This window comes from Dipodomys merriami, unplaced genomic scaffold (genome assembly GCF_024711535.1).
Source record: "Dipodomys merriami isolate MVZ:Mamm:240054 unplaced genomic scaffold, mDipMer1.0.p SCAF_8, whole genome shotgun sequence".
NCBI classification, from domain to species: Eukaryota; Metazoa; Chordata; class Mammalia; order Rodentia; family Heteromyidae; genus Dipodomys; species Dipodomys merriami.
In genome coordinates this window covers 27,584,408-27,604,628 of record NW_027206401.1, presented here as the reverse complement: position 1 = coordinate 27,604,628, position 20,221 = coordinate 27,584,408, and the positions used below count along the sequence as shown (strand labels likewise).

The 20,221-nt window shown below is 39.7% G+C and overlaps 1 protein-coding gene across 4 annotated transcripts; it reads right to left on the bottom strand.

The window, feature by feature from the left end:
• Positions 1-643: 643 nt before the first annotated feature.
• Echdc1 (ethylmalonyl-CoA decarboxylase 1) lies at positions 644-15,600 on the bottom strand. Of its 4 annotated transcripts, none has more exons than XM_070010224.1 (6): positions 15,517-15,600; positions 11,055-11,276; positions 10,517-10,659; positions 7,690-7,742; positions 5,661-5,741; positions 644-2,668 (listed from the first exon to the last, which is right to left on the bottom strand). In XM_070010224.1, the coding sequence occupies exons 2-6, from the start codon at positions 11,272-11,274 to the stop codon at positions 2,260-2,262; spliced, it is 906 nt and encodes a 301-aa protein (XP_069866325.1). In that variant the 5' UTR covers positions 11,275-11,276; positions 15,517-15,600; the 3' UTR covers positions 644-2,259. The 4 variants fall into 4 exon arrangements, with proteins under 4 accessions (XP_069866325.1, XP_069866323.1, XP_069866321.1 ...); XM_070010222.1 differs by having other exon boundaries at positions 15,493-15,578; XM_070010220.1 differs by lacking the exon at positions 15,517-15,600 and adding an exon at positions 15,180-15,341.
• Positions 15,601-20,221: the final 4,621 nt, after the last annotated feature.

Sequence of the window (20,221 nt, the reverse complement as noted above, 5' to 3'; positions counted from 1 at the left end):
TTATTTTTTTGCATGGGTTAACATAAAATCATTACTAAAATTCTGCACCCGTAAGATGTTTGATGTCATTATACACAGGAAGCTTAATTTAATGTGGAAGTGGATGTGAATTTGGAACTTCAAAATAGATAAATAACAACTATTTTATAGTAAAGTATTGAAATGGAAATGTAAACAGCTAGTAACTTATGTTTCAGCATCTTTGTAACACACTTCATGATGTTCCTTCCCATAGGCTTTGCTGTCTAGTCCTTGTACTTTGAGGTTTCTCTTGGTCTGAATTTTTCTTTTTGATTAAAAAGTTTATAATTTAATAAATACTAGAGTTTATCAAAAATAATTTGTCTCTGGTTTGAGTCTGGAAAAGGGATGGAAATACTTCAGTGATTGTGGCCAAAGGTCACTATAAAGGTAATGGCTGGAATTGATTATATTCTACTTAATCACCGATTCAAAAGTTTAATTTCTTCATAGAAAACAGTTAAATAGAATTATGTGTGGAGTAAACAGTTATGGAAGTAAACTCATTTCTAAAACAGCTAACACCATATTTTATATTCCTTCTCAATCTTCATTAGAGGTATTATGGTCTAGATGGGCAGATTTACTTATAAACATCATTCATAGATAGGAATTTCACATGTAGATCAGAAAATCCACTTTTATTGGGTATGTTTGTCTTGGCAAAGGATAAAATACTGGGTAAACATGGTAATCTAAAATTTGTCCCTGGAAAAAAAAGTCTGTCTTAACTTGAAGCAGTAAGATAATCTGATAAAAAGCTGTCACTACTGTTAGTACTCTGAAACTGTCACTACTTTGAAATCTTTTACCTCTTGTTTTGATAGTTTAGACTCATGTCTGACCTATATTTTTTTCTGTTTTTTTTTTTTTTTTTTTTTTTGGTCAGTTGTGGGGCTTGAACTCAGGGCCTGGGTGCTGTCCTTGAGCCTCTTTGTGCTCAAGGCTACTGCTCTACCACTTGAACCACAGCTCCACTTTAGTTTTTGAGTGGTTAATTGGGGACTTTTCTGCCCAGGCTGCCTTTGAACTGTAATCCTCAGATCTCAGCCTCCTGAGTAGCTAGGATTACACTTAAACCATAGCTCCACTTTTGGTTTTTGAGTGGTTAATTGGAGTTAACAGTCTTACGGGGACTTTTCTGCCCAGGCCAGCTTTGAACCATGATCCTCACATCTCAGCCTCATGAGTAGCTAGGTTTAAGCATGCCATCAGCACCAGCTTTACCTACACATTAAGTGAGTTACTTAGATGATCAATTAGTTTGAGTTGTATCAGGTTTTTTGTTGTAGTTGTTTTTTGCTGGTCCTGGAGCTTGAACTCAGGGCCTGAGCACTGCCCCTGAGCCTCTCTGTGCTTAAGGCTAGAGCTCTACCACTTGAGCCACAGCACCACTTCCAGCTTTTTCCATTTATTTGGTGCTGAGGAATCGAACCCAGGGCCTCATGCATGTGAAGCAAGCACTCCATCATTGAGCCACATTCCCAGTGCTGAGTTGTATCAGTTTTGATAAATTTACTACCCAAGGATAGCTTGTTACAAAAGTTAGGTAGTCTTCAAATATTGATGAAAAATGAAGATTTTGTTGTAGGATGCCTCAAGAATCTGGAGAGCTTCAATTTTAAAACTTTATCAAAAGTACTATATGTTATCAGATTGGAAATTCTAGTTAACATGAATGACCAGTTTGTACAGGAGCCTGTGTTCCATGACATGGCTACCATTCTTTAGCAGATTACTTAATAGAAAACAGGAAAGATCAAATAACAAGACTAATTTTGTAAAAGGGAGTGAAGGACCAAGTTTACTCAAGCTGCTTGAAGCAGAAGAAAATTATTAATCATAACATTTCTTATTTTCCTGTTCTATTCACTCTCCATTTTTATTTTTTGACCAAAAGTTTCATTGTTACTTTTGTAAATAATTTCCAGGTAAGAAACAAACATTTCATGAAAAACAACCCCCAAATAAGTATAGGAAAAACATCTTTTCACAGTGATCTAAGAGCTATTATAGGAATATAGAAATTAACAGAAATAATTTTAAGCAAAAAGTGTTGTATGTCTTAGTCAAAAACTGGTAAGAATCTAAGACCAATAAATTCAGATAATCAAAAAATTATGAACAACGGAGAGCACTAGACTTGAAAATAATTCTGCTGTTCATATTAAGTAATTTTAACCTTCATGCATATTAACCGTTGGAGCTTTACTTGTAGTACATCCATGTTTTTAAGAGCTATTTATTAAATTTTCCTTTCCTAGCAATAGCCTCTAAATTTGCAGGTCCACCCCACACTGTTCCTAAGAGATCCCTCTCATTCTGTAATGCCTCTTCTAAATATAGTTCTTTGCCTGAACAAACAGACTTTTTCATAGCTCTAATGACTTCTGGTGGCCCATTGATAAACTGCATTAGCCACTCTTGTGCCTCTTCTAGAGATTTAGTTTCATCTGAAGATTGCAAGATCTCTTCAACCAGTCCAATATTTAAAGCTTTTTTGGAATCCAGTTTGAGAGCTCCACTTAACACTTTGAGAGCTTGTCTACTACCAATGATTTCGACCAGCCGGGAGGCACCACCCCAACTTGGAATTATACCCATCTCCTTGTGGACAAATCTGATCTCACTCTCTGCAGTCATTAACCTGAAAAAGCAAAATGGAAAATGTTACTGTCACTATGTGATATATTTAATATCAAATTAAATAGTGATATATTTCATATCATGATCTGGTATGAATCTCCATTGATCTCAGAGACAAAGTATGAAAGACAATGTTAGAAAAATGTCCATCTAGGGACTGGGAATGTGGCCTAGTGGTAGAGAGTGCTTGCCTAGCATGCAGGAAGCCCTGGGTTCGATTCCTCAGTACCACATAAACAGAAAAGGCTGGAAGTGGCTCTGTGGTTCAAGTAGTGGAGTGTTAGCCTTGAGCAAAAAAAGCTCGAGCAGTGACCAGACCGAGTTCAAGCCACAGGGCTGACAGAAAAGAAAAAAAAAAGTCCATCTAGAATTTAATTAGTACTTAAAATTTGACTTTGTAAAAAACATTAGCAGCCAGGTGCTGGTGGCTCATGCCTGTAATCATAACTACTCAGGAGGCTGAGATTAAGGATTGCGCAAGAAAGTCTGTGAGACTCTTACCTCCAATAAACTACCAGAAAACCAGAAGTGGCACTGTGGCTCAAGTGGTAGAGCACTCACCTTGAGCTAAAGAGCTCAGGGACAGTGCCCAGGCCCAGGGGTCAAGCCCCACGACCGACAGCAAAAATCAAAAAAATTGTATTGTGCTTATTTATTTTCTGCAAACATGTTTCCTTCTAAAAGCCTAAATGTTATTTTTGTAAAAGGAATAGTTAACTACATGTAGAAACCTGGATCAGTATCGGGCATAGCAATGCTGTATACTGTTCAAGAAAACTGCACAGTAAGTTTCCCTCTTACTCCTCAAGATATGCAGGAGAGAAAACTTGTAAGCCCAATATCCATTTAGCAAATATTAAGCACTGCCGATATGTTCTTGGTGCTGACTCTAAAGGGATGAGCAAAGTAAAAATTCTTGGGCTTTGGAAAGAAGGGACACTGAGCCGTGTAAGGTGATACCTATCATTAAAAAATTGATGCAGAAAAGAATTCAGGAAATTATGTGTGCTGAGGATGTGCTATTTTAATTAGAGAAGACTTCTGAATACTTGAGCAGCTACCTAGCAACCAAAGCAAAACCCTGAAAAGCAGTCCAAGAAGAAGGAATTCCAAGTGCAAAAGCCTTGAAGCAGAACTACTTACTACCTGGAGACCAAGCCAAAACAGTAGAAACAAGCAAAAAGTAATAGGGAGGCAGAGAAAATCAGAGACACAGACTTAGAGACCTTACTATGGAAAATTCAGATTTTATTCTTTAAAGTATGAAGTTATTTAGACAAAATCCACAAAAGGATTTATTAACTAAACCATGTAATATTACCATAATTCTAAATTTTACACGTGAGAAAACAGGTAACAAATACCTCAATCAAAACCATATGGCTGTGGCAGAGCCAGGACAAACTCGGGCACTTTTGGCTTCAATGTGTGTACTTTTTTGTGTGTGTATGTGCCAGTCCTGGGGTTTGAACTCAGGGCTAATACACTGCCCCTGAGTTCATTTTGCTCAAGGGTAGTGATCTTGAGCCCATAGCTCCACTTCTGGCTTTTGTGTGTGTGTGGGTTGGGGGGGGGGGGGGGTGGTTAATTGGAGGTAAGAGTCTCATGGGCTTTTCTGCCCAGGCTGTCTTTGAATCATGATTCTCAGATCTCATCCTGGCTCTTGTAGAGGAGTTTTAATGCCCACTTGCATATACTTTAGAGCTCTTTAAACATATATTTAAATATTTGTATTACTAAAAACTTAAACTATATAATCCATAAATGCCTGATTTTGTGGTAAAATGAAAAAAAAAAATCTTTCCACAGAGAATTTCCTATGTAGGGCCACCTCATCCAAAAGCCATTCACGGCTTCCTCAGAACAAAAGGTAGTATCATCCTAATGCAATCTGCAGTAATGACAGCAGAGGGCACTATAGACTCTGTTCAATTAGGAATTACTAGTTTTCAGAGGATAGGATCTCTAAATTGTCTCATATAGCAAATCTAAATTAATATCTCTAAATGAGTACAAAGTGACAAGTCATAAATTATACAAATATTCCAAATGTTGCTATTTTACATAAATTATGTCCACTGAACCCCTCATGCTATTTTTATTGTACTATGATGCTTTTTATATAAAGATATTTTTCCAAATATATATTTGTTACAGGTATCTATCTACTTCATAAAAGTGAAGAAAAACAAAAAAGAATGATAAAATTTACAGCACTGTTAATCCTAGTAGAAAGGAGGAGCTATGACTGAAAGGGGAAAGTTAGGGATTCCAAAAGTTATTATTACATAGACTTTTAATTTTTTTGTAACTCATGAAACTATGTTTTATATATACAGAACAAAAATATCAGAAAGCCTTCTCAGAATAATATTAGTAGGCAGGAGTTTAAGAGAGAAGATAGTAACCAAACACTGTATTATGTAAAATACTTTAAAAACAGGCTCTAAACAAAGGCTCTATAGAAGACACTATGTGAAGTTTCCTAATGTTTAATTCTTAGTTTTCATTATAGTTTCATAAAAACTAGAAGGCCAATATAGAAGTATGAAGTAGATACATTATAAATCCAACTATTTTAGAACTTCTATAACTATTCAAACAAGAATAAAATGTACCAAATACTAGAAAATATTGGTTAAGTATGTATATTCATGAGTTAACAGTAAAATAGTAATCATTCACCTTGGGGAAGGGAGGGAGGGAGGGGATGGTAGGGGGAAAACAATGGAGGGGGTAACAATGTTCAAGAGGAAGTGTACTCATTACCTCACTCATGTAACTGTAATCCTCTGTATAGTATCTTTACAATAAAAAAATTTAAAAAAAATAGTAATCATTCTAAACTTAGTGTCTACTTTAATGACTAACAAAATATTCATTAACTGATTATCCTGTTTAAGAATATATAAAATATTGACATTAAGGCAACAAAATGATCTCAGCATAGACTACTAATATTTATGTGAGAAAGAATACAATTTTTACCTTACCTGAAATCACAAGCTGTAGTAAATTCTGCTCCTCCACCCAATGCCCGACCTTGGACTAGTGCAACACTTATTAAAGGTAGTCTATATATTAAAAGAAAAGTGGATGTGAATATTTCTAATTTCAATATTAATTTACAGATGTTTTTTTCTGAATCTTGAAATTCACTGGAAACAAAATTGTTGCCATGTGTTTATATCAAATTCACCTTTAAAGGATAGTAGAACTTTAAGTTTGTGCACAAAGAAAAAACAAGTATGATACTGAAAATACAATATTCATATTAAATGTCATGTAAGTTTATCAAAATATTTCCCTGAATTATAGGTTTTTTAAAACTAAACCACATATTAATTTCTTTCCAAATGTTGATTCTACTGTATAATTTATAACTTCTTGAACTTTTCAAGATGACAACTAGGAATCATTCAATTATGTTTTCTTGGTCCACTTTTTATTTATATCAGGTGAAGGGTGAGAATATTAAGGTTGTTTCCAAAGAGAGAAAATGTGGTCCAGAACATAGAATTCCAAAACTGTATTGAAGATTCCTAAGCTAGACGCCAATTGTTCATGCTTACAATCCTAGCTATTCAGGAGGCTGAGATCTGAAGATGATAGTTCAAACCCAGCCCTGGCAGGAAAGTCCATGAGACTCTTATCTCCAATTAATCACCAGAAAACTGGAAGTGGAGCTGTGGCTCAAGAGGAAGAGTACTTGCCTTGAGCTGAAGAGCTCAGGGACAGTGCCCAGTTCAAGCCCCATGACCAACAACCAAAAAAAGATTACTATCAAAATCTTCTAATGACTGTCTGAAATGATCCATAGGCTAACCCCATATATAGCATTATTTTGTGCTAAAATGTCCAAGTATAGAAGTTTTTGTGGGTTCTAACCAAGATGAAAAGCTACAAATCAGAGTAACTGTGTATTTCTTAATGTAAACTATGCCCAAGTAAAAAGAATTATTTTAAAAGAGTAACTTTTTATATAGGGGGAAGAAAAGCAAATGTAATAGGAGAGAAATGTGAACAGGAGCTAAGACAATAGGAAAATATTTTATTTTTTATTTTTATTTTTTGGCCAGTTCTGGAGCTAGAACTCAGGATCTGGGCACTGTCCTTGAGCCTCTCTGTGTTCAAGGCTAGCACTCTACCATGAGCCACAGCACCACTTCTGGCTTTTTCTGTTTATGTGGTACTGTGGAATCAAACCCAGGGCTTCATGCATGCTAGGCAAGCACTCTGCCACCTAAGTCACATTCTGAGCCGCAGGAAAAGTATTTTAAAGTGGTAATTTTGCGATTCTATTGATCTTTCTAGACTCAGATATGATGAGTACCAAAAATACAATAATGACTATATTAAGCATGCTTTAATGTTAATTTCTTCGATGGTATATTTTTAAATTGCCTATATTCAGAATATGCCACCAGAAAGTTACTCAGTTAAAAACCATATCAGATTTTCTGTTGTTTTGGGTGGTGGTACTAATATTTGAACTCAGGGCCTCATGCTTGCTAGACAGGTATCTACTATCACTTGGGTCATATCCCTAGCCCAAAGCATGTTGGTTTGTCACCCCAAATTCAGAAAATTTTCTCCACTTTCATGAAAATGAAAAGTAAATTCACCTTTCTTAGGAACTGTTAAACCTTTCTCCAGTCTTTATCTCTCTCCTTTGATACAATTCACTTTACTCAATGAGGTAACCTAGATCTCTGCTGGCTCCTGTCCAATGCCTCTAGTCTGCTCTAATTTCCACCCTTGATTTTCCCCATGTCCATTCCTTATATACTAGTTATATTAGCTCTTCAGAAAAAGAAAAGAAGTCTCCTCCCTAGCTTCCATTTATAAAATAATGTGTGTAGACTTCACTACTATTTAATTAAAAAATGGCTCTCCATGCTCAAAGAAATAGTTTATTTTAATTTGAACAACAACTATTTTTTAAACAGGTACAAATAATGGAATAATAAAGAGCTGAATTTAGTGTTTCAGAAATCATTTCTTGAAAGAAAGATACATTACCTAGTAAATCTTGTTAAGGTGTTTTGCATGAACATAGACAAGGCCACTCCATCCTTTAGAAAAATAAGAATAGACTCATTACATTAAGCAATATTTAATACATTTTAAAATGCAGGTTTAATAAAGTAATGAACCAAAAATATATCAAACTTTTTAAAAAATAAAGTTTCCACTTAACATGTTTTGATGCTGTCTAAAATTTCAACAACATTAAATTGTTGATCTCCTAGAGCTCCTTGGGCTCAGCTGTGTGAGGCCATATAATTAGAACAGTGTAGAATTCAACTCAGGACAATGTGGAGCTAAGATATTCTCACCCATATTTAAAAAGCTAAATAAACATATACAGGCATAATCTTTTCTAAGAAAAAAAAACTATTTTCTTAAAAGTAGCCAAAATTCATTGCCTCTTCTTTTTCCCCTCATACGTTTCAGTCTTTTTTTTTTTTTTTTTGGGTCAGTCAAGGGGCTTGAACTCTGTGCCTGGGCGCTGTCCCTGAGCTCTTCAGCTCAAAGCTAACGCTCTACCACTTGAGTCACAGCGTCACTTCCAGTTTCTAGTGGTTTATTGGAGATAAGAGTCTCAAGGACTTTCCTACCCAGGCTGGCTTTGAACTGCGATCCTCTGATCTCAGCCTCCCAAGTAGCTAGGATTACAAACATGAGCCACCAGCGCCCAGCTACTTCAGTCTTACTCTAAGAGTTTCTTCAGAATTTCTGAGTTGTTTATGGCAAGTTGGGTGGTTAGTGTTTGTAGAAGATGGTGAGGTCTAGTTGGTTTTAATATATCACATAAAAACAATAGTTGAAGCAGTCAGAATAAATGAGCTTTCTCCTTATACCTTATTCTCTCCCCTAATGTTAATACATAGTACCTTCCTTTGATCTGTTTCTTCATTGATCCTCTTAGTTTCTAGCAACATTTTACAGTTCTGATTCTCTTCCTATTTCTTTGATAGTTCCCCCCTCCCTCCAACCTCCATGACCCCTCACACACCCAGGTTTCTTCCTTGGTTCTTACTTAGCTATTCCCCTGGAAGTATGTATTCTAAAACATCCAATTGGTGATTATTTTCCTTATTCACAGTTTCTTCCTGAGAAGGCACATCTATTCTGACTGCTTCAACTATTGTTTTTATGTGATATACTAAAACCAACTAGACCTCACCACCTTCTACAAACACTAACCACTCAACTTGCCAAAAACAACTGGGAGTAAAAGAGCTGAGTATGCTGCCTGGTGCTACTACTTATTAATAACATGAATAAAGAAATTCAGTTTTCTCACCTATAAGGAATGAAAACTAAAAATGACCTGATCTATTTCATTTAAAGGACAACTGGAAGATAAAAAGATACCTATACACTCTAAAAGATTATGTAAGTGTAATCTTCTTACAAGAACTTCCAGGGTCACTATAGAAATTTAAGCAACAGAGAACAAAATACCAATTTATTTACAGAAGATAAAAAAAAGCAAGATCAGCAGACAAAGGAGGGTATTATTCAAGCTGCACTAAGAGTATGAAGGTTTTTTAAAATACCAGACTTTTCCATAAGGCTTTATACCCATTCTCTGTAAAGTTAGCAGGTTTTATATCCAGATGCTTAAAATTGGTTTTGATAACTTGTTCCATCTAAAAAGAGACCTTTTAAAGTCTAAAGAATACCTATCATATCAAATTGCAGTATAATATTTATATTTACATTATTTTCTTCTATTTTGTTCCTTTTTTCTATAACTTTTCAGGAACAATTCTTACGTTATTCTAGTGTATCTCCTAGCCTCTAATTGTCAATAAAGAATTAACAATTCTGGAAGTTCTTTTCCTGCTCATAAAACAAGATCTACCAGAATGAAACCAAGTTTAAAGGGATCAATTACAGTTAAGGGGGGGGCAAAAAAAAGCTAAGGAAATATAAAGTGAAAGAAACAGAATATTGATAGCTGGTGATGCTGTTAAACTTGAGATTACAGTGGCAAAAACATTGACACCAAAATTGTTTTTTTCAAGTCATTAATAATCATTTTCAAAAATTATATTGTAGAAGACAATATAATCCAATTATATCATATATTCTAGTTAGCTCATCATTCTCAGAAAAAGCAAATTCATCCAATAAGTACTTGCCAGTGACACATCGAAACAACAAAGAGACAGTATGCTAAACAAAGAGCCTCACTGACGGGAAACTGTTACAAGGGGAAGTCATGTTGAGTCTCAGAACAGCTCAGCTGTAAGGAGCAGTACATTTCTATATACGAGCTGCAACTCATATAAAGCAATTTCCTAAGTCCTAAGGCCATTTTAACTAGAAATTTCAGGCTTGCATATATTTATAGGTTTCTCCTCAAAAGCAAAGAATATAGTTTATATGAAAAATTACTGTCAGGAACTTTAGACACACAATTCCTACTTTTATTCATTTTAAAATTAACATATGATAAATATAGGCTATGCCTTATACAAATCCATATCATCCACAAACAGAAGTTAATTCAACTTGTTTATTTTTTAAATTTATATCATGATTAGGGTGAGTTCAAAAATATAATAAAGGATTAATCTATCCTGAAAAATGCTTTACAAAATATTTAAACTTTTGTACTCAAGGGTAGAGGTTGGGAAGATCATGGTTAGGGGCCAGCTCAAAAAAAAGTGGTTAGATCCACATGTATTTCATCTAAGGTAACAGTTGTAGTGGGTTATAATTATAATTTCAAAGTTAGAATCATGGTCTGACGCTAACTCAGAGCAAAATGTAAATAAAATATATATCAGCCACAGAAGTCAAAAATCCAGTGCATAATCCACACAACACTTGCCTCAGAAGTTCCTAGGGCTTTCACAGCATTCAAGTCAGATCCTGAAGAGAAAGTATTTTTCGCCCCATGAACAATGAGGCCTTTGCCTTCTGTCCAATTTTCCAATTCAATCACTTTTTCCAGAAGTTGTAACATCATAACACCTACAAGAGGGGTAAAAGGGGGAAAAATTCACAAATACAGGACACTGAAAATAATTTTTTAAAAAGTTAGAAATAGGAGGTAACAATGCTGGATAAGAAATGTACTCATTACCTTGCTCATGTAACTGTAACCGTTCTGTACAGTATTTTTACAATTAAAAAAAACATTTTAAAAAGTTAGAAATAATGTGTCATCCTGTATCTTACAAATAATATCTATGAAATACCTATTGTACTGATACAATAGAGTATACAAACTAGGTGTCTAGGACAGTCCTTGCTTTAAGAGATTAAATTCAGATCTCGGCCTCCTGCGTAGTTAGGATTACAGGAAGGTGCCACTGGCATCCTGCTTCCTGCCATTCTTTATCTAGAAAAAGAAAGATTTCTGGTACCTGAGAAGGCATTCATTTTACTGGGGTTGTTCAGAGTCAGTATACCAATGCCATTGTCTCCTTTCTGAAGGTCAACAGATCCACCAGGAAACTGCTGAAGTTTCTTTTTCACCTCTTCCTCATGGAAACCATGAGAAGTATTATAAAGTGACACTCCTGTTAGCTGCAATAGTTTTGTCCTTGAAGACAGAGATGATGTCATCAAAAGACTTTTTGCCATTTCTGGAAAAGAGGTAAATACATGGTTATCCAGATTAGTAACCACTAATTTGCTATTATGGACGAATAGTCTATTGTAATGGAGCTTTCTGCTGATTGGGAGGCTATCCTTACTTTCAGAAGTACTGAAAGTACTGGGCTCAATAGCACATGCCTACAGTCCCATCTACAGAAGATACTAAGGGAAAAGAATCATTTGAGCCCAGAAGTTTAAATGCAGTCTGAGCAATGCAGCAACACCCATCTCTTACACAAGGAAAGGAAAAAAATCTTTCAGGAGATAATGTTTGGAATTCCATTTTCATTTCTTTCATAGACCAAACAATTCAGAAAACATATCATTTCAGGATAGCATCAAGAGAAGATGGTACCTTGAAATGCATTTATTGAGATTCAACTCATTAGAATGATTAAGGGAAAATATTTTCTGTGCTTTGTGCCATCTTATGCCTTTCTCTTCAGTCTATTTTTTCATCCTTCAACCTTTAAAACCTTTAAAAAAAAGAGTAATTCAGTCTGTATAGAATGCTACAAGAATCATTTTATTCTAAGCATTATACTTATCTTCCTCAATGCTTTCAAATAAAAAAAAAACTGGAAAGGTGCTGGTGGCTCATGCTTGTGATCCTAGCTACTTAGGAGACTGAAATCAAAGCCAGCCTGGCCAAGAAAGTCTATGAGATTTATCTCCCTTCAACAAACCACAAAAAAAGTGGAAGTGGAGCTGTGGCTCAAAGTGGTAGATTGCTACCCTTGAACAGAAGAGCTCAGAGATAGCTCCCTGTCCCTGAGCTCAAGCTCCTCAACCGATCAAAACAAAACAAAACAAAACAAAAAAACCTGGAAAGGGTCTTTAGGAAAAAGGGACATGAGCTAGAAGTGCTTGTGGGTCATTTTGTTTTTGTTGATTCTGCCATTCTTCTTATTTTATATACACAAACTCATTGGTTGCAAACTCATTGGTCACCTGTGTGTGGCCAGACTTGACCTCATGGATTTTGCCTTTTAAAACCCTGGCTTGTGGACCATTCGGGTTCACAGTTTCAGCTCCCAAGTCTGTGCTGTGTCTCTGGTCAGCTATCTACTTCCCCAATAAATTCATCTTTTTTCATGAGGCTGTCTTCCACATAATACTGGGTAGCTAACGTCCCTCAGATTTCTGGGTGCTGACAGCCTATGTGGTCCAGCTTTTTCTAAGGTAGGTGTGTGTGTGTGTGTGTAACGTCCCTCAGATTTCTGGGTGCTGACAGCCTATGTGGTCCAGCTTTTTCTAAGGTAGGGGTGTGTGTGTGTGTGTGTGTGTGTGTGTGTGTGTGTGTGTGTGTGTGTGTGTGTGTGTGTGTGTGTGTGTGTGTGTGTGTGTGTGTGTGTGTGTGTGTGTGTGTGTGTGTGTGTGTGTGTGTGTGTGTGTGTGTGTGTGTGTTCCTCAATTTCCTGTGTGTGTGTGTGTGTGTGTGTGTGTTCCTCAATTTCCTCTCAATCTCCTACTGTCTTCCCTCAGAGACAGCTTGAAATGAATGGTCCATGGCATAAAACATACAGCTCAATGATTTTTCACAAAATAGTAAGAAAGATAATATAATCCATATCTCAAGAAGCCCCTGTGTTACCTTTCAGACTTAGCCCCTCAAGTAAGGATGATTATCAGACAACCTCAATTACTTTACTGGCTATTATATGTTACAAAAGTTGGATTATATTTTTTTGTGTTTAGTTTCAACATAGTTTTTTACATTCATTTGCTATTATAATTAAGTCTATAAAGAGTCAATTCTTCTCATTCCAGGCCTTAAAGAATATGCCGAAATTTATGTATTCTAATGTTAATAGATATGTGGTTGTTAGTAATTTTTTTGTATTATTGTTGGAAGCACTTGAGTATGTTTCTTTTTCCAATACTTATTTGTGATGGTATATATTTAGGAATGGAAAGCTTGGGTTGGTGTGCTGCACCTCCACTTATATTGGATGTTAAATATGTAACCCTTTTCCTAGTTAGTTTTTTAAGCTATTAGTACCTCAAAATTGACCATAGTGGTGTTATCAATCGCTCGTCTTATGAAGTTACACTTTCACACATATACACACAGAGAAAGCTGGATGGCCAGAATACTAAAAATTGTGACATATATAATTGTTCATTTGCTCATAGAACATGCTGCTAGTGAACTTTCCAAAATGGCCATACCAATGATTTGGTACAAAGTATATTGTTACAAAGGAATAAACGTTCTAGTTATTCCACAACCATATATATCACTTGTATTCTAATGGGCTGTAGCTCATTTTAGTTTCATTTTGTATTTCTATAGTTGTAAAATGAAGAAAAAAATATTTTTTGAGACAGGGTCTCATTATTTTGTGCAGGTGATGCAGAACTAAGCGCAAGGTAGCCTTGTGAAACTCCCCATCTAAATTCATGAAGTTCCGGCCTCACCCTCTTAAGTAATGAAATACAGGTAAGCAGTGCCCTATCTTGGTTCTTAACTCCATTTTTATGTTTACTATTCCTTTGCATAATAAACTTCTGTAAAATGCTTATTTAATCTTTTGCCTATTTTTTTGTCTTTTACTGAACTACTGAACTGAGATCTTTCATCTTCTGCCAGAAGCTTTCCTAAAGCCTGTAAGACAATATATTTCACACACTGATCTCCAAGTCAGATAACAGCGGCAGTATAGCCAACACTAATATCCTAATATTCGAAATGTAAGATTTCCCAATACCTGTTTAATACAAAAAGTTCCAAAGTTCCTCTGCTACACACATCCACAATAAACAAAGTTCAAATCCTTCGGGCTTTTTGTTCTTATGAAAATTTTAGTAGATATGATTGACATCTTTTTCCTAAATTTTTCTAATACTCTACGCACACAACAGGTACACTCAGAACATCTAAATCCCTTATCAAAATCCTATCTGACACAACTACGTCAATTGGACTGTCGTAAATGTAGTTGCTGAAAGGGCAGCTGCAGTTGCCTAGACCAGTGCCTGAAAAGTTAATTTTCTTTCTTTTTCCTTTTTTTTTTTTTTTGGGGGGGGGGTCGGGTCGTGGCGCCTGAACTCTGGGCCTGGGCGCTGTCCCTCAGCTCTTCAGCTCAAGGCTAGCGCTCTACCACTTGAGCCACAGCGCCACTTCCGGCTTTTTTCTTTTTTGCTTATGTGGTGCTGAGGAATCGAACCCAGGGCCTTGAGCATGCAAGGCAAGCGCTCTACCACTGAGCCACCTTCCCAGCCCGAAAAGTTAATTTTCTTACAACCCCAAACTCCACCCAGAAGTAGAAGAATCTAGCCACAGCCAACTTTCCATCCGCCCGATTTATCATTCTCATAACTCACCCTGTTTCAACTTCAGTACCTCTTCACAAGCCGGTTCCCCTTAGTGAAATGCTCACCACTGCCTGTGACCCAGCTAATTACCATCCACTCATCTTTCAGGTGAGAACCCAATAGGGCGTCAACTAAAGATCACCTGACTTGTTACCCTGCCCCACCCAGTGGATTTTGTAATTCTACTTCACCCCAGTGCTAGGTCCTCAAAAGACGCAGTCCTCCGCGACTCCTGTCCAGGGCCTGCATATCTGTATACCTGTAGCATCTAGAATACCCACTTTCAAGTCAGTGTTTTACTGGTGGCGCCGCAGCCCAAGTTAGTATCGGGGGTTCCTAAGTATTCAGAAACTGTTCTGGTGCGTAAACTCACAGCCTTCCTGTACTAAAGGCCACGTTCAAGTCCGTGACGTTTCACTCATCTTTCCCCACTGCCCTCCAAGCCCAGCAGAGTCGGGCTACGGCGGCGCTCGGCAGTGCGCGCAACGCCCAGCAGAGGGCAGTGCGCAGGCGCCGCGGCTCGCTGGGGAAGCGGCCGCCCGGACGCCGGGTTCAGCCCCGTGGGGATTCACCTGGAAGGAAGCCAGCACCCATCCTTCCAAAAACACTCAAGACTCGTCCGGAGGGGACGGAGCAGCCAAACCACAGAATACAAAGTCCCGGAGGCCGCCGTGGCGACCGCCCCTTCGACCGCCGCTGCGCTCTCCCTCGACCCTCTTCCGGTCTCCGAACCCATTTCCGGTCTGCGACCCTCTTCCGGTCTCGAGACCCTCTTCCGGCCCCCTTCCCCCGCCCCCGGCTTCCGCTTTCGTGTCTTAGCCCCTCTTCCCAGCGAACTCCCCGCCCCCCTTCTTCCCCTCCCCCCCCACACACGGGAGCCCTCACCTCCAGCTTTCCCTGTCTCCTTACTTCTCCCCAGAGATGCCCTTCCGCTCCCTTGCGTGGATTTGCCACTTTAAATTCTTCCCCAGCCAGCCCTTCGCTCATCTCTCCTCAGGCCACGTCCCCTGCTGGGCCAATCTCTAGGAGGATCTCGCATGACGCAGGAAGTCCCGCCCTCCCGTCCGGGCCCCGCACTCAAATGTTAGGATCACCAGGAGGACCCGGGCTCTGGCGGCACTTGATTCCTATGCCTAGTGACCCAGCTGTTCTGCATTGACCTGGCCAGAAGTAGTGGGAAAGAAGAGAGTTTTCCTTCAGGAGGTTGTTTCTGCTGGGGTTTTGGTCACAGGGATTACAGTGCAGTATGTAATTGGTGCCTTAAGCTGTTACACTCTGTGGAACTGTAAAGTTACTTGAGTGAATAGTGATCTTGGAAAACGAATCCGTGTCACAGTGAAGGTAGTAAGCAGATGTGTAACTTTTACTGTAAGCATCTGTCCCAGGTTGGCAGCTGTGGTTAGTTTGATCTGTTACTTGTTGGATGACTCCCTGATCCTATCTTTATATATAAGTAAATAGAAACCAAATGGTATCATTTGAGGGTATACCCTCAACTTTTTTTTTGCAGTAGCAGATGAATTAGGCAGTTAGTTGGAAAACCTGATGACTGAGAACAATAGCTTAGAGATTAATAGCCACTTGCTGTTCTACTGATATTACATGAATAATTTGTTTTATACCGAAGGATCTGATGACCGAGGAGCTCTACTGCCCACAAAATGACTAGCCGGGACCTGTCAATCCAAGGTCAAAAGCACCCCAACTTGACATATGGAAAGAATTAGTGACACACAACTCAGTTTATAGGATCCAATGACACATAATACATTTTGTAAGAATGACTACAAACCTCAGTAAACACTTGAGGTTTTGGAAGCATCAGTTCAACTGTTGCTTCTTGAGCCTGTCCACTCCACCATTAATAAGACTGCTTCCTGATCTTCATTTCTCTCCTGGTATTATTTTTTCTCTTCAGGAACCATTTCACCCTTACTAGTGACCCAGGCTCAAGTCATATGAGTATTTCATCAGTCAAGGAATTTGCCAAGAAGTTGAGGAGATGAAATGTGCCTTCAAAAACTGAAAGGAAAAAAAAAACCCCAAAAAAACTATCAAGTTCAAAGAACATTAGAAGTTTGGAGGAGGGAAAATGACAACCAGTGAATGGACAAAGACAACATAAAAAAATACTTACTGACAGGCTGCTGAATGTCAGAGGCAGCCAAGAAAAGCCACTTCCTTATACACCACCTGTCTCAAATATATACCAACTGTCCCAATGCCTGAACCTGCTCAAACTTGCAAAACAATGTACGTGCTAATAGTTCCTGCCCACCCCAACCATATAAACCCTGTTACAACCAGACTCGGTGCCACCTCTCTCATCCCGACCAGAGAGTTCGCCTGGGAACATACCCCAATAAACTTTTATTTTATTCATCTTTACCTCTTCCTGCGTGTTCTTTCCTTGCCTAAAACCTTACATCTGGTGCTGAACCAAGGAAGGTGGTAGTGCTTTGCTTCCCTCTAGGGTGACCAATGGGCATTGCCCTTTCTCAGCCTCTCTCCTCCCTTCCTCCTTTCCAGAGGCCTCCCCCATTGGGAGCACAGAACTTACTTTTGGCTAAACAGCCACCTGAAAAAACCTGGTGGCCTTTGCCTCTGTAAGTGGTGCATATCCAGTGGACGGCCACCTAGTGGCTTGGGATATTATTGGCTATCTGTGTAAACCCAGCGAAGGCCTCTACCCTTACTTACCTCCCTCTGTCTCTGTCTCTGTTTCTCTCTCTCTCTGTCTCTCTGTCTCTGTCTCTCCCTGTCTGTCTCTCTCTGTCTCTGTCTCTCCCTGTCTCTGTCTCTCTGTCTCTCTCTCTCTCTCTGTCTCTCTCCCACTGTCTCTTTTCGTTGGACCAGGACCTCAGTCTTCTGTGCATCCACCACATTCGGATTTTGTGAGTCCCCACCGCCCCTCCCATGGTATCCTGGCTTGCTCTCAGGGAACTCAGCTCCTTCCGTTCTGTTTCCATAACATCACGAGCTCCAGTCCTTGTCTCCCTCCAGCCTTTGGTCTAGGTGCTGAGAACAATCGAGGGACGCCTGGTCTTCTGTCACCTCCATTTTTTTTTTTTTTTTTTAGTAACTCTTTGGCTAAGACAGGGATGCCTTCTTCAGCCTTAGTTTTAACCCGGGCACTCTTGGGCACGATGAGAAACCAAAATTCCAAACTAGACCGACATACTCTTCTGGGTTGCTTATTGGCTAATCTCGAACCTCTAAGCCTAAGACTTGACCTTATTCTTCCTTGGTAACCGAGAATGGCCTATATACCAGCTTGATAACCACTCATGCCAGCCTGAAAAATGGGACTTTCAATTTCAATATACTAACCTATCTCCGCAATTTCTATGAGTGGATGGTAAAGTGGGCTGAAATTCCTATTGTCCAGGGATTCTTCTACTTATGCTCCCCTCCCTCCCTCTGTCTCTCCTGGCCCTATCTCAAATCTTGCTTATGTGGCAAGATCCTTCCAAAAGCCCTCCCTCCGTCTCTTCCACTCCTGACCCTCTCAACTCTCAGTTATCCTTCCCACCTGTTGCATGTCTACTGCCCTAGGCTCCACCTGATCCCACTGAGCTGAGCGTTTAATATCTCACCTGGCATGACCTCCATTTTCTACTCCCCTCCATTCTTATCATGGAGGAGCATGAGCCCAGGCTCATGAGGACGAGATCCACCTTACTATCATGCCCGTGGGAACTGAGGCAGTCCACAGACAGGACCTCACTGAAAATATCAGAGGGTGGCAATGGCTGCTTGTGTAGAGATAAGATGATTCAGTGCCTTTTGGCTCTCTAACAGGTATCTCCCATAAGGTGATTAACTTTGACAGACTATGGGAAATTACTCAACTTCAGAATGAAGCCTACTGCCTTTCTAGCTAGACTTACTGAGGCCCTCCCTAATTACACCTGCTTGGACCCCACCTCTCCAGCTGTGGCAAGCTTTTTGGCCCCTCATTTTACTTCTCAGTCAGCCCCAAACATAAACATAAAGAGAAAACTTTAAAAACTTTAAAAAGACTGAGGATGGCCCTCAAACCCCTATCCGAGACCTGCTGAACATGGCCTTTAAAGTTTCCATGCCCCTGAGGAACAGGAAAAGGCTGATGGGGAAGCCTGCTCTGGACAAAAGGCGGCCTACCAAGCCCAAGCTCTGGTCTCTGCCGTAAGGCCTTCTACAACACGCTGCTCTGGAGAAAAGCGACAACCATCTGGACGCTGCTGCAAGTGTGGCCAGGAGGGGCACTGGGCAAGGCGATGCCCTAACCCCCCTCCTCCCCAGATAACTATGTCCCCTGTGCATTCAGAACGGACACTGGAAGACTGACTGTCCCTCTGCACCTAGTTGTGGGGGTACAGCCCTTCCCTCCCCTAACTAGCTGGCTTCAGTCCTGGGCCTGGCCGCTGAAGACTGAGGTTGCCCTGCTTTGCTGACCCCAATCACCCTTGTTGAACCTAGGTAACAATCCAGGTAGCAGGTAAAGCCATTTCCTTTTTGGACAAAATGGAGGCTGCCTATTTGGTCCTCCCTTCCTACTCAGGCCACGTAATTCCTTCCCAGGTCTCTGTTATGGGAGTTGATTGGACTTCCCTCCCAGCCCCGAGCGATGGGCCCTCTTATGTGCCTGATATATGCACTGGAGGTAGTAAGAGGAGTGAGACCCAGCCCTGTTCTTAGCCTTAAAATCTAACAAACCTTTCCACCCAAGCATTGCCTTGAGGCAGTTCTGAGATAACCCAGTTCCACAAGCCAAAGGGAAAAAAATGTGCATTTTTAAACTCTAGCCACAAAGAAGCTTAAGGGATTGTAAAGGGTAAACAGGTAGTAAAGAAAGTCTTGGGCTGGGCACCAGTGGCTCACACCTGTAATCCTAGCTATAGAGGAGGCTGAGATCTGAGGATCACAGTTCAAAGCCAGCCCCAGCAGGAAAGTCAGTGAGACTCTTATCTCCAATAAAAACCACTAGAAAACCAGAAGTGGCACTGTGGCTCAAGTGGTAGAACTCTTGCCTTGAGCTGAAGAGCTGAGGGATAGTGCTAAAGCAGTAGAGCTCAGCTGAAGAGTGGAGGGATAGCACCCAAGCCCAGAGTTCAAGCCCCACAACCAACAACAACAACAACAAAAGTGTTGGGAAAGGAATTAGGGGGAAAATGGTCTCCTCTGGAGAGAAGGGCAGGGTGAGTTGGCTCCTACCCCATGATCTCTAGCCTCACTCCAGCGTCAACTTACCTCCCTGGCACAGATTGCTCTTCAAAATTGCCGAGCCTTGGCCCTTCTAACAGCTAAAAACGGTGGGACCTGCCTATTCTTGTGGGGACAATGTTGTTATATTAATGAATCACGTTTAGTAGAACAAAACATTGAGATCCTAAACAACCTAAAAGAGGAGCTCAAACATCAGCAGTCCAGGGGCCCATTCTGGATTGGTTCCATAGCCCCCTTGCTGGATGGTTACTACCCTTGGTAGGCCCATTAATTTTAATTTGTCTTTTCTTTGTATTTGTCCCATGCCTCTTGAGGTCCATCCAGAGCTGCATCCAAGAAATGACCAGAGGGAGTTAATCAGCTTCTTCTTCTCCACCTGTACACTCACCTGCCAACTACCCCTCCA

Excerpts from the sequence above, each read along its gene's own strand:
- Echdc1 (XM_070010220.1), bottom strand. The coding sequence starts at position 15,201 with ATGGGTGCTGGCTTCCTTCCAG. Across the intron at positions 7,743-10,516 it reads AAGCCCTAGGAACTTCTGAG|GATGGAGTGGCCTTGTCTAT; the intron begins GCAAGTGTTGTG and ends ATTTTTCTAAAG. Across the intron at positions 2,669-5,660 it reads ACTACAGCTTGTGATTTCAG|GTTAATGACTGCAGAGAGTG; the intron begins GTAAGGTAAAAA and ends TTGCTTTTTCAG.